The sequence below is a fragment of the Pezoporus flaviventris genome, unplaced genomic scaffold (assembly GCF_033815535.1).
Source record: "Pezoporus flaviventris isolate CSIRO_AGI_PZ_B2104156 unplaced genomic scaffold, CSIRO_AGI_Pfla_v1 ptg000020l, whole genome shotgun sequence".
Lineage (NCBI taxonomy): Eukaryota > Metazoa > Chordata > Aves > Psittaciformes > Psittacidae > Pezoporus > Pezoporus flaviventris.
In genome coordinates this window covers 2,759,914-2,772,186 of record NW_026892568.1, presented here as the reverse complement: position 1 = coordinate 2,772,186, position 12,273 = coordinate 2,759,914, and the positions used below count along the sequence as shown (strand labels likewise).

General features: G+C 41.0%; 1 protein-coding gene across 1 annotated transcript in view; it reads right to left on the bottom strand.

Annotated features, from left to right (window-relative positions):
• Positions 1 to 10,415, bottom strand: part of ERN1 (endoplasmic reticulum to nucleus signaling 1) — a 33,160-nt gene extending 22,745 nt beyond the window's left edge. Inside the window, exons 1-2 of the mRNA XM_061455312.1 lie at positions 10,250 to 10,415; positions 1,050 to 1,161 (exon numbers count right to left, since the gene is read on the bottom strand). Coding sequence (XP_061311296.1) covers positions 1,050 to 1,161; positions 10,250 to 10,327 — 190 coding nt within the window. The 5' untranslated portion in view covers positions 10,328 to 10,415. The remainder of the gene's footprint in view (positions 1 to 1,049; positions 1,162 to 10,249) is intronic.
• Between the last annotated feature and the right edge of the window lie 1,858 nt (positions 10,416 to 12,273).

Genomic DNA, 12,273 nt, shown 5'->3' with positions numbered 1-12,273 from the left:
GCAACAATGAAGGAGGAGGCTGATAGTTTTTTTTTTTTATTCAAGCCTGTTTAGGGAAAGGAGAGGTCTAAATTTAAAGAGGAGAGAGGGAAGACAATGCAATCACACCTATTAATCAAGATCCTTTGAGAAAATACTTGCTCACCCCTTTTTCACTCCCAGAGGAGATACAAAAGCATTCCTTGCTCATTCATGAAGTTAACTTTTTGTCCGGTAGATCTGCATTCAAATATGAATGGTTTCATAAATATGAACAACTGGTTTGCACTGTAGACATGTATGGATATGCACAATCCATTTCTTACCATTTCAGCTCACCTACTAAACTGACAGCAGGTTTAAAAATAGAGGACAAAATGATGCAATCACTATTACTCCTTCCCATTTGACCTGCTTTCCAGTTTATTTTCAGAAGTGACAAGAAAGTGCTACTATCACTTCTACCATATGTAATCACGGTCCCACTAAAACAAATTTGTATTACATATTGATTTTTTTCATGAAGACAGAGCTCTCGCTTTTCAGTAACTACAATTACAAAATCACTTCCAGTCACTGAGCAACGTTAGATTGTTTTACACAAGTACAGTTCTTTTTTTAAAAGCTGTGCTCTTGAAATGTCTATTATAGAAAAAAGACCTGAGGTTTGCATGATATCCACTGCACCAGTGAATGAAGGTGTCCAGAGACACAATCAAGCAAGCCTTTTGCCACCACTTCCACCAGCTAACACTCTCATTTGACATCTATTCTGTTTATGCTTGATTATAGTGCATTCATGCTCATAAAGCTCAATACCTACCAATTATACCACTACAGCTTAAACATTCCAGCAAAAACCACCCACCCATAAACCTGGAAAAAAACCTGCAAGTGAAAATATGAAGATGAACATGATTCCAGAAACACTGTAGCTTAGTTCTGGAACAAGAGCAAAAATAGGAAAGAAAAGAAAGTATTTACCAGGCCCTACAACAGTTTGAATTATCAATCGATTTGACTGTTCTTACTGTTACCGAGTAGAGGGCATGAGAATATCTCCTGCTCACCTTCTTTTAAAGTCCACTTGATCGCTCCTGTCCGCTTGCTGACAGCATGCAAACTTCCATCAAGGGTTGAAACAAACAACAGTGTTTCTGGCAGAGTTACTGAGCTGGTGCTCTGGGAAAAAAAAGAACCCAAGCAAACATATGCTAAATGTATTTATTACAGAGTTTACTTGTAACTGTCATGCAGTACACAGTCTAGACATCACTTCTTTCAATTGTACAGACTGGACAACATTCTTTTTCTGTTAGAATTCAGTGATTTATGTACTTTTTTTACAGTCAACATTCTAGAACTGTTTAAGGTCTGTAAACATTAACACATCCACAGGCAGAAAACAGTTAATTACAGGATTCAAACCTCAATTTGAGTTCTAATCATTCTGCCACTGGGAACACATACACACAACGTATTTACGCATATGGGTACAGAGCTATTTGGTGCCTGCTGTCATTCTTACAGCACAAGCAACTTTTGAGCCTGGTTATTGGAGAGCACATACTTTTATTTAAAAGGACATCACACAAACATGAACAGTGGGGCTAAGTCCAAGGTGTTTCAACACACAAAGCAGAAAACGTGTGTTAACTTAATGTCTACTCTTCCTACCTAAAGATGATCCCAAAAACCCTAAGACCCACCCACACATTTCCATCTACCAAATCTCACGTTATTGCTCCAGTAACTTGACATTTGTGAAGTGCTTCTGCATTCCTCATCTGCATGCCACCTGCTACATGTAGGAAGTTTCACAGTTAAATATAATTCTTAACCTACCACAGTTCATGAAATAAAAGTATATGTTGTACTGTAGAATTATGAGTTTCCATTCTTTTGTATTAGAACTTTTGTTAAAGCTAACTATTGCAGCCACTGTATCAAAGTAATTATTGAAAATCTCATACTTTAGGTCCTTTTGTGCATGAACTCCCAAAACAACTTAGGACACTGTAAGTTGATTTACAAACACATAGTCCAGTCTTCCCACCTTCCTTAAATAAGCATTTAACAAGCCAGATCCACAGATTCTGCAAGCAAAAAGGGAAGACACAACCCACACTCCACTGTCACATCCATTTGGGGCTGAAAGCCATTGAACTGTGAGGCTCAACCTACCCTCGTAAAACTAGCTTTGGACAAGAAGAAGGGAAGCTTGGGGTTGAATTCTAGTTATCTGCGCAGCTGCTCTTACGCAAAAGATAAGGCTTCTTAGCAAAAAAAAAAAAAACAAAACAAAACAAAAACCTGCTTCCTGTACAACGCCTTAATAATCTAAGAAGTACAGATGTATAATCTTCCTCATGTGGAACAGTGATGAACAAGTGGGGCACTGAGCCATGTCAGTGCTCCTCGCTTCTAAGATTTTCAAAATTTCAAAATATACTGGAAACAGTTGTGATGAAAATAAGCAACCAACAATGGTCAAAATTTATTCCAAATTATCCTTCGAGCAGTAACATTTTGCACTCATACTGACTTTCACTTGAGCATCTCAACCCATTTTACAAAAAAAGCTAAGCTAAACAATTCTGGTTAACAGTCATTCATGATAGGTGAGGAATTTCTTCCTCCTATATGCAAAAATGATGAAAAGTCAGTTTCATGTTAAGATAATCTATATTTAATGCACAAATATAGATATATTTCCAGGCTATTGTTTTATATACGATGCAACTGTTGTTCAGTTTCTTTAAAAATTACCTGAGAACCTTTGTAATAAATGAAATAACTTAAAAGCCTCAGCTGCATAAAGCTACCTGCAGGGCTCTGGGCTTACAAAATAGAAACAAAGCACAACACAAAACATGAACCAAAGACACTGAATTAATAGCCCAGCTCTGAATTACAAGTAATTGCACAAACAATGCCCATCAGGTGAACTGCATTTAATTAAGCATCATTCTCAAGTGTCAGATGTTGCAGGCAACTGTTTAGAGTGTGCACTGCACATCTGTGCAAGTTCAAAGAAGAAATCACAATGAACTGCCAAATTTGAACCACTTCTTACAACTATTTTTTACGCAGACTTTGGACAAGCACATTTCTGCTTCCTCAACCCAAACAAATGCTTGTTTTCGCTGCAGCTCTACTCACTAAAAATCCCTATTCCAAGGAGTTTAACTCTTCCTCCATCAGAATCATAGATAAGGCAGAAAACATTTTTAGGCAATATTTCAACACAACAATGTATACAGTATAAATCTTGCACATTAAACACCACCAGGAACACAAGAAATACCTACTCCATGAACAAAAACATTTCATTTAAAAACCAGGAACAACTCTGCTCTTCTACCAAAAGAGATAAACCAAAACCATCCATTACTCAAACTTGATCATTTTACTTTAAAGATACAATGAAACTGCATCTAGAGCAAAACACAGTAAACTGAGCAAGAACATACAACTGCTAAAAGCAGGAAGTGAAAATTATTGAAGTTCCTTTAAAGTGCAGGTGAGAACTTGACAACCAGAATGTAATGACTAGTGTTAATGTTTAGTTACAATATATAGCAAATCCACATCTTCCATGAATGCAGACTAAACCTGTTTTGCTAGATTACTTTTTACTCTCTGCACAAGTTTTTCTTATCTTTTTATCTTCTTATCTTACAGAATCAGTATATTCACCACAAAGCATGTTCTCTTCCTGTTGTCTGAGAAGCGAATAAAGCATTTGCCACAAAAAATGTGCCTCTCTAAAATAACCACCGTCCTTATTTATGGTTTATATTAAGTACCAGTAATATACAATATTTGGAAAATTACTTGTTGTAGATCTGTATATTTAACATTTTCCTATTTAATACTGGAATATCCATTTGTTGTGGCATCAAAGTTATAGAAATCATGGAATTAAGTGTGAGCTCTGAAACTCTCCGCAAAACATCAGTAACTAATACTGTCTTCCAGATTATGGATATTTTAGAAGGTTGCCAGTGCTTCGGACAAACCAAAAAGTACTAATGGGGAAAGGGTTCCTCTGCACATTCTGCAGCCACAGGAATATGAAAACTTTACCATACATCTCCCCTCCAGATAATTTACACACTGAACAATAAAGAAAGAAAACCATAGCTGAAGAAGCTATTCACACGAGTTGCTGTTGAAAACCAGATGAACAACTGAACACTGCCCACAGGCAGAACTACCTAGAAACCTCCCAGATCTGACTAAGATCATGAAATTACAATAGTTTTTAAGCTTTTCAGTGTAGTATCCTTGGTGTGAGCGGGGGAAAAGCAACTCCCATTCTTACAGTGCCTACTACCACTTTGTGGTTAACAGAGAGATGTGAACTCTTCCTGAAATGGCAAGTGCTTCTTATGGCACTCACCAGCATCAAGGGAACAGAATGGAACAGTCCTCTGAGAGGCAGGTAGGTCTATCAAGCCAGAGAAATCACCTTCTCCTTAGAGGGCTCTGGGCCCAGTTCTGCTCACCCTCTCCACTCTAACTGGCTTTGTCTTAACACCACTTTTTTCAAATGCTTTCCTTCCCTTTCACATTAAGCCTGTAAGTTTTACTGCTTTTGAAGGGCTTTCCTATATTCAGCCATTAAGATCACACTGATGCTGTCACTGCAACCCTGTGTATCAAAGACACCATCTTCCCTGGGTGAAAGACCGAATATAGGGCAAATTTCATTAGTTCTTTCTTTACTTCTAAAGTTGTATTTGCAAACATACCAAATACATAAAATACCATATATTTAAAACCTTCCATTCACTCACACTTTTCAAAGCATGGTATCATACAGTTGAGATTAACCAGATGAGTAATAATACACTGACACTGCTGAAGCTTATGACCTAAATTCAAAAACAAACAAATGAGTGGGTATACTCTGCAATGCGATGTTGCTAATTTATTCTGACCAACATCTCCAGTAATCACTTGCAGAAAGGGCCAGGGAGTTAGTAACAGTATGGAAACAAGGATTTATTCTTGCAAATTGCATAAAACAATAGACAGAAAAAAAAACCAACAGATTATATTTAAATAATCAGCTGTGTTTCACAGAGACGCACAAATAAAATCCACTTTCTCTTGATTTTATCAGTGCCTTTTGTGAGTGGCTACAGACTGCAGTGTCAAGGTTGCAAATAACAGACTTCATTTTGAACATAGAGTTTTATAATTAATTGACTAATGGATTTATCAAAGCCTGGAATTAGCTTTGTTATGAAAAGCTATGAAAATTATTAACAACATGTACGTACAAGCCAACCTTGTTTTCATTTCTGTGTGAAGTATGTAAGAGGATTCTCTGCCACAAAACCCCATAACAATCTGAGACAGACTCTTTATACATCCTGGCACACAGGGATATTGCCCATCCTGCAAGGGTCGGTCTGAGCTATTGTGATGCAATGCAAATTCTTGCAACAGATTTTTATTTCATACTGCAATTTTATTTCTAAGGAAATAAAACAACTGAATATGAGAAAAATCTGTCAGGACATGAAACAGCTAATCAAAAAGTACTTAAAAGAACAGAGAGCATGACATAGAAGAAAAATTTGGTTTGGGTCTTTTATCTGAAACTGCAGTAACTACTATTTTTACAACTTTGGGATTCAGTGAATTTCTGCTGCCTTAGTCTGTACCCATAATAATATTTCACATCAACAGTGATGTTAGGTGAAGGATTTACAAGATTTGAAATTACTTGGAGACTGCTTTAGAACTACAAAAGATAAATTTTCAAGCTCTCATCGAATTCAACTTTGACAAATTCTCTCAAGTGCTGACTGCTACCAATCCAGAACAGCCTAAAATTTGGGACTAAGTAGAAAACAGCATTTTTAAGCTAGAATAGAAATAGACTATGTAATAGAAATAGCACTTAAATGCACTTTATAAATATTGGTTAATCTTTGCATAAGAATCTTCCCCTCAGTCCAGATCTACCACATCTTTAGATGAAACATTTTAAAAATCAAAACATCAAAATGACTCAAAACAATTCTGAAGGACCCAGAGAGTCAAACGAAGGTCAGTGAAAGCTGTAGAACAAGTTCTGGTGTGTTTGTGTATGTCTGTGGCACAGTTCAGTGTCAAAGATGACATTATCTTTGTTCATTGCAACATTGCAATTGTTTTTAAGGGTTAGCAGAGCAATGCACTATTTTCTTTTATTGTGTTACAAGAAAAATGATCCCCACAGGAAAAATTTCTTCCATTAGTTTATCTGCTTTAAAAGAGTAGTTTTGAAATGCAGGTCACCAAGTAAGCACAAAGCCCACTGAAGTCAGTGGAAACAGCAGACAGACCAGGCTACTTGGTTCCTTGAGGTTATCATTCTGTAACCTACAGTGTGCTTTGCTGTGGGGGTGATACCACACGGGGTTCTTCAAATATGAATAAAGAACAGGAAAACACTTCACAGTGACACTGGATGTGTGATGGTATGTTGCTGAGTCTGAGAAGTGTTACTGATTTCACAAAAATTATTGAGTGCTCACTTGTAAGCAAACCACAGTGCCATGTGTTACCAGGTAATAATATTCTCCTTTCAGAGTCTTAAGTAGGAATACATATGCACTGAACTTCATATGTAAGGTCTGATGGATGGCTTGCTAGCTGTAATCTACATCCTCATAATTTCTTTGATAATGCCTGGCTTACCAAGCAAAAAAGTTGACAAAAGGCATAACCACTTGACTATGTTATACTCCTCACACCATAATTAGCTTCATTTAATGAGAAACTATTAAAAAACAACCTCAGCATTAATATTACCAGGCACTTTCCTCACACGAAGAGCAGGCCTGTACCATAATTTATGCTACTAGAACCAAAATCAATAAACCAATAATGATGCAAAGCAAAATATTTTTAGACATTAGGGCACTCTGCAAGCACTTGGCATAGTCCTCACAGATAGCCTATGCTTCATTACCCAGATTCTGACAACTATTTCATCACACTGCCAGGCTACATGCTAACACTCACTATGCATTAAAAAAAAAACATGCCATGAAGAAACTCTTTGTAAAACTGAGGAAACTATTGGGGGAAATTTTTCAGTATCACTAATAATGAAATTAATATAGGAAAGAGTTGACAAAAAAATAAATTATATCTTTTTTTAGAAAGTGAAATCAAATCTACAGATATTTTAAACTAAATTCCAGCATGTCTTTGTTAGCTATTTCTCATTAACACTGTAGTCCAGTTCTGGTGACTTTTCATTCATATGATCAGTTGAACCATGACCGGTAAAACAGAAAAGTATGGGAGAACTCCACCTGCCACCTGACTTGACTGAGCTTTGAGTGGTGCTCCACACCATGAACTCAAAGCTAAGTTTTAAAACTTATGTCAATAAGTTCTGACCAAAACTTATGTCAATATTCACAAGAACACCAGTAAACAAAGTGAGCAGAAGGTCAGTTATAAACACATGAATTTACACTCCAGGACAGAGCTGTCCATGATAATTTTAGGTATGCAAGACAAGTTTGCATTCCCCCTCCTAAAATACTATTTTCTGAGTGACTAAGAAGATCTGCAACTCAAATAAAACACATACGTGTTAGTTAAAATAGTGATGGAAGGTGTCCTTTTTAAACCCTTCTCCTGTCTCACAGGTTTTCATGCCTATCAGCTAACTAATTGGCCAAACACCTCATGCTGAGATAAGGAACACATTGCAAGTAAAGACACCTGGAAAGGCTGGGGGGTTTCCCACATGTGCTGCCTGCACACAACCACAGCACTGAAACCAGCCCCACAGGCTGCAGGTGGACAGACCAATGCTCCAAACATCAGCTGAATCCCAGAGAGGTTGTTGGGTTTGATTTTCACCAGCTTCATGTTATAAGAGAAACAGGCATAGTTTGAAATGTCTATGGCTCATAAAACCAAGGTGTTGTTTTGGTTTTTTTTTTAACTATATACTGTATACACATTTCAAACTATACTATCGTATAACATTTACAGTGACCACTGACACTGTACTGACAGCTCTACTGCATTTTGCATTGCAGTAGCTGAGATGTGTTCTTTTTTATGGAACATTTTATAATGTGTTCCAATACCTTGCTAAGGCATTTCCAAGAGCTATACATTGTATCACTTAAATAACAAGAGCTAGCATTTCATCTTGTAAAGAAAAGACAGGAAAGGAAGTCCTTGTATGAACATATACATTGTAGGAAAACAATATTAAAGTTGGGATATAAAGTAACAAGAGTACATCTATCAAAAAAATAGGAGTACATCACCAACAGTCTTAAAGCTCCAGAAAACACAACCTGCAAAATCTTCAGGCAATTGCATGTTTTTCACATCATCTCAGTACTAAGACTCATTTGCCAGTCTTCTTCCTGGGAAATTTATTACTCAAGTGACATTAATAGTTCTAAATGAGCCTTCCCAGTTAAACGGATTAATCACAGGTGAGATGACTGGGACTAAGAAAAGAAACAGAGAAATGGAGAACCTGAAATCAGGTGCTAATCTGAGGTATGATGGCAGTGCAGAGAGACCAAGGGGAGGGAAAAATTTAGAGGACAAAAAAAAAAGGAGGCTGAATCCCACCAGGGCCCAAGTCCAGGTCTTTGTGACTACACAGGTAAAATTACACACAATTTAGTAATAACCTGTTTATGTGAAAAGTACTTTTAGTATACTTAGTATTCTCACTGAGAACTATTTTTAAAACTTGGGACTTGCAAACAAGCATTTTACTTACAAAATCTGAACCTCAAACCTGTCAAGACCCTGAGGAGATGTCGGTCCAACCTTATAGTCCAGACTAAAACAAAGACATCAGCACTTTTACAATAAAGATTTTTAAAGTAATTTTTGTTAACAGCCTGCATTTAATTTTTTTCCAGTTTCTTAATGAAGTAACACCACTAAGTATTATTGCACAGCTTCACTATTAAATGTGTTTACTTTTAAAGAAGGGAAGTGGAGCTATTATATTCCAGGTGAAAAACAAAGCCTTCAGCTCCGCTTAAACTTAACTATAACCCCATCTATCACACCAGCATTTTCAGGTAACAATGAATAATCCATTCAAGCACATAACCTAAAACTTTCCCTTGCTATACTTCAGTATAATGGAAACAGTAAATGCCTGCTGCCCTTTTCATTGTCCTCTGATCCCGAGAGCTTACAAAGAAGGGCACCTTTCAGAACTGAATGTTTGAAGACTTGGTTTTCCATGTAAGTACACATACAGCAGAGAGAACCCATTTTAAAGTACCCTGTTCAAAATTATTACCTCCATAAAAATAATCTGCTCAGCATTCCATCTGCTTTGCACCAGTTTCACTGTTCCCTGTGCTTTTATTGCTCCACGTAATGCCTTATAACCTGCCTGGTTATTTTTTAAGAGGTTTTGTAGGGCAGTGACTTGTGCACTTTGTCTCCCAGCTTTGAATTTAGTACTGTAGTCTCTTTTGGATACCAACCAACTGTATGTACACTTAGTGCACATGGCTATCTTTACTCTGGAAATCAAAATGCCCTAAGACAGTATAGAGGGCACTTACTTAGTCATGTGTATTTGGATGTCAACATATATACAATGTTTAGGGGTGCTTGTTTATTCAAAAAAAAACCCAACAAACAAAAACCCCAAGCCCCCTCACCTGTGAAGGGGCAAAGATCTTCTAGCATGCCATACTAGTTCACCTATCCACCTACATAGTTTCAGCTTCCAAAAGTTTCTTTGTCCTATTTTCACCAACTACCTTATGGAAAATTAACTGTATTTTTATATGTCAAGGATTATTATATATGCTACATTTTCAGGTATGGTGCTACGTGGGCAGGCACACAGCTGTTGATAAGGCTGGTACACCGCACCCCCTCACCCCTGCGCATACAGACGGGCACACGGCATTAACGATAGCAAAATGGCCAGTGTGCTGAGCTCGCAAACACCGCCGATGCCCCGGGCTGCAGGCACCTACGGCAAACTTTCGGCAAAGCCCCGGCAGGAGCCCGCCGGGGCGTGGGGTGCCACCCCAAGCCCCGGCTCCCCTCTCTGCGAGCAGAGGCCCTGGCCTGCACAGGGTAAGGCCTCCCCGGCCCTCCACGGACCCCTGCCGAGCCGTGCCCGCCCTTTTCCGCCGCCGCCGGGCAGGGGGCACCACGGCTGCCACTGCCCTCCCCGGCGCGGGGGCAACCCCCCCATGCCCAGGCCCACCGGGAGGCTCAGACCGGGCCGCACCTCACTTACCCCGGGTCTCGGCGCGAGCAGCACCACCAGCGCACCGAGGCTAAGGAGGAGAAGGCGGCAGCAGCGTCCCGGCTCCATGGCTGCCACCCGCGGGGTCCCGGCCGGCTCCCACCGGCCAGGCGCTGGCTGCCGGGCGCAGCGTGTCCAGCGCTCCCCGCGCGGCGGGGCGGGGCCGCCCCGGACTGGGCCAGCGACGTCAGCCGCGGGAGGCCCCCAACGAACTCAGGTACCGCCCGGCCCCCCCGGACACCTCGCCCCTACGGCCGCCTTCGCGCTCCCCGCAGCGCCAGGAGGGTCGTGCAGGAGCGGCCAGCGAGGCGCCTGCGGCTTCGTGCTGCGGCCGGAGCCGCCCCGTTTGTGCGGAGCCCCGGCAAAACGGCAGCGTGCCCGTGGAGGGGGGGGCTCGGCCGAGAGCCACTCCCAAACCGCGGGGTGCACTGAGCTGGGCAAAGCCAGTACTCTATTGGTAAATCCAGGGGTTCGGCATACCCTTATTCCTCCAGCACCACCCCACCCCGCTCAGTTTCCTGATTGATTTTTCACTTCCAAAGCAGATCAGGCCAAGTTTACTTGGCATAGCTCTTGTTCTGACCCGGCTGTGCCTTGCAATATCTTAACTAAATGCAAAAACAAAAAAAAACAAAAAACAAAAAACAAACCCACAAAACCATGCTTTTTTGAACCAAAACCTGGGTCTATGCAGCTCTGAACAGATTAAACACACACATAAAAATATATATTGGATCAAACAGAAGTAGCTTTAAGAAGCAGAAAGTAAATTTACACTGCTTGGCAAAGGTCTAGCTTTCAGATGCATATTTATATAACAAAGCCGCTTTGTCCTTGTTACATATTGTTTGCTTTTTAATACTGATATCGCTAATGGAGCTGCAGAGCACACCGAGTACTAAGTGTACAATATGCACACAGCAAATCAGCTCTGGCAGCTCCCTCTTTTAATGAGTGTGCCTTTGATGATATGAGCAAGACATATAATTATGATTAACCTGCAAGTTTGAATATATAAAACCATGAAGCTGTGGCTGCCCCATCCCTGGAAGTGTTCTAGGCCAGGTTGAAACCATTCTATGATTCTGTGCTGGAGCTACAAACCACACTGTGATTGTAGTTCTCCAAAACTGACAGATAGGTTTCTTTATGGAGATCTTGGATTTTAAGCATTCACGCTATTTGAGAACAAGCAGACCATATCACACGCTGGTTTGTGCGTGCCAGGGCAACAGCACACATGAACACATCTAGACCTCTACCACACACAGAGGAAGTCACAGAATCACGCAGTGGTTTGAGTTGGAAAGGACCTTAAAGCTCACCCAGTTCCAACCCCTGCCATGGGCAAGAACACCTTCCACTAGAGCAGGCTGCTCCAAGCCCTGTCCAACCGGGCCTTGAACACTGCCAGGGATTGAGCAGCCATAGCTTCTCTGGACACCCTGTGGCAGCGCCTCAGCACCCTCACAGGGAAGAACTTCCTTGTATCTAATCTCAACCTACCTAATCTAAAGCGCTCGTACCCACACACAACGGCAATCAACGCGGGCAGCTGTGCCCGTGTAAAAAGCACACACGAAAGGCACACAAGAGGGTACTGGTTTTGCCCAGCTGCCTCCGCTCAGCTCCCGGCGCTACAGGTGCCGCAGGGCGGCAGCACTTCACCACCGCCCGGGAGGGCACGTCCCCAGCATGAAAACCGGCGGGCGAGCGTTAAGGCACCGTTTATTATCTTTACCCGAATTCCATGCCGTGCTGCATCAAGGGAGGAGTTTCTCAGCTACACAAGCACCACGTGCATACTACCAAACTACAGTCATTTAACACAAATCCCTCCCAGCGGCCTCACAGGAAAAAGGCAAAAACCAGAGCTGAGGCCGTAGGAGACCACCCAGGGCGTTTGTTACCGTGCGCCCTCCCGCTCCCCGGGCACATCTCCTCAGAAACCGAGGAACCTCCTCCGAGCTCCGAGCGGGGCCCAAGGGTTCTATTTTTCTAACATTAAGCCCTAC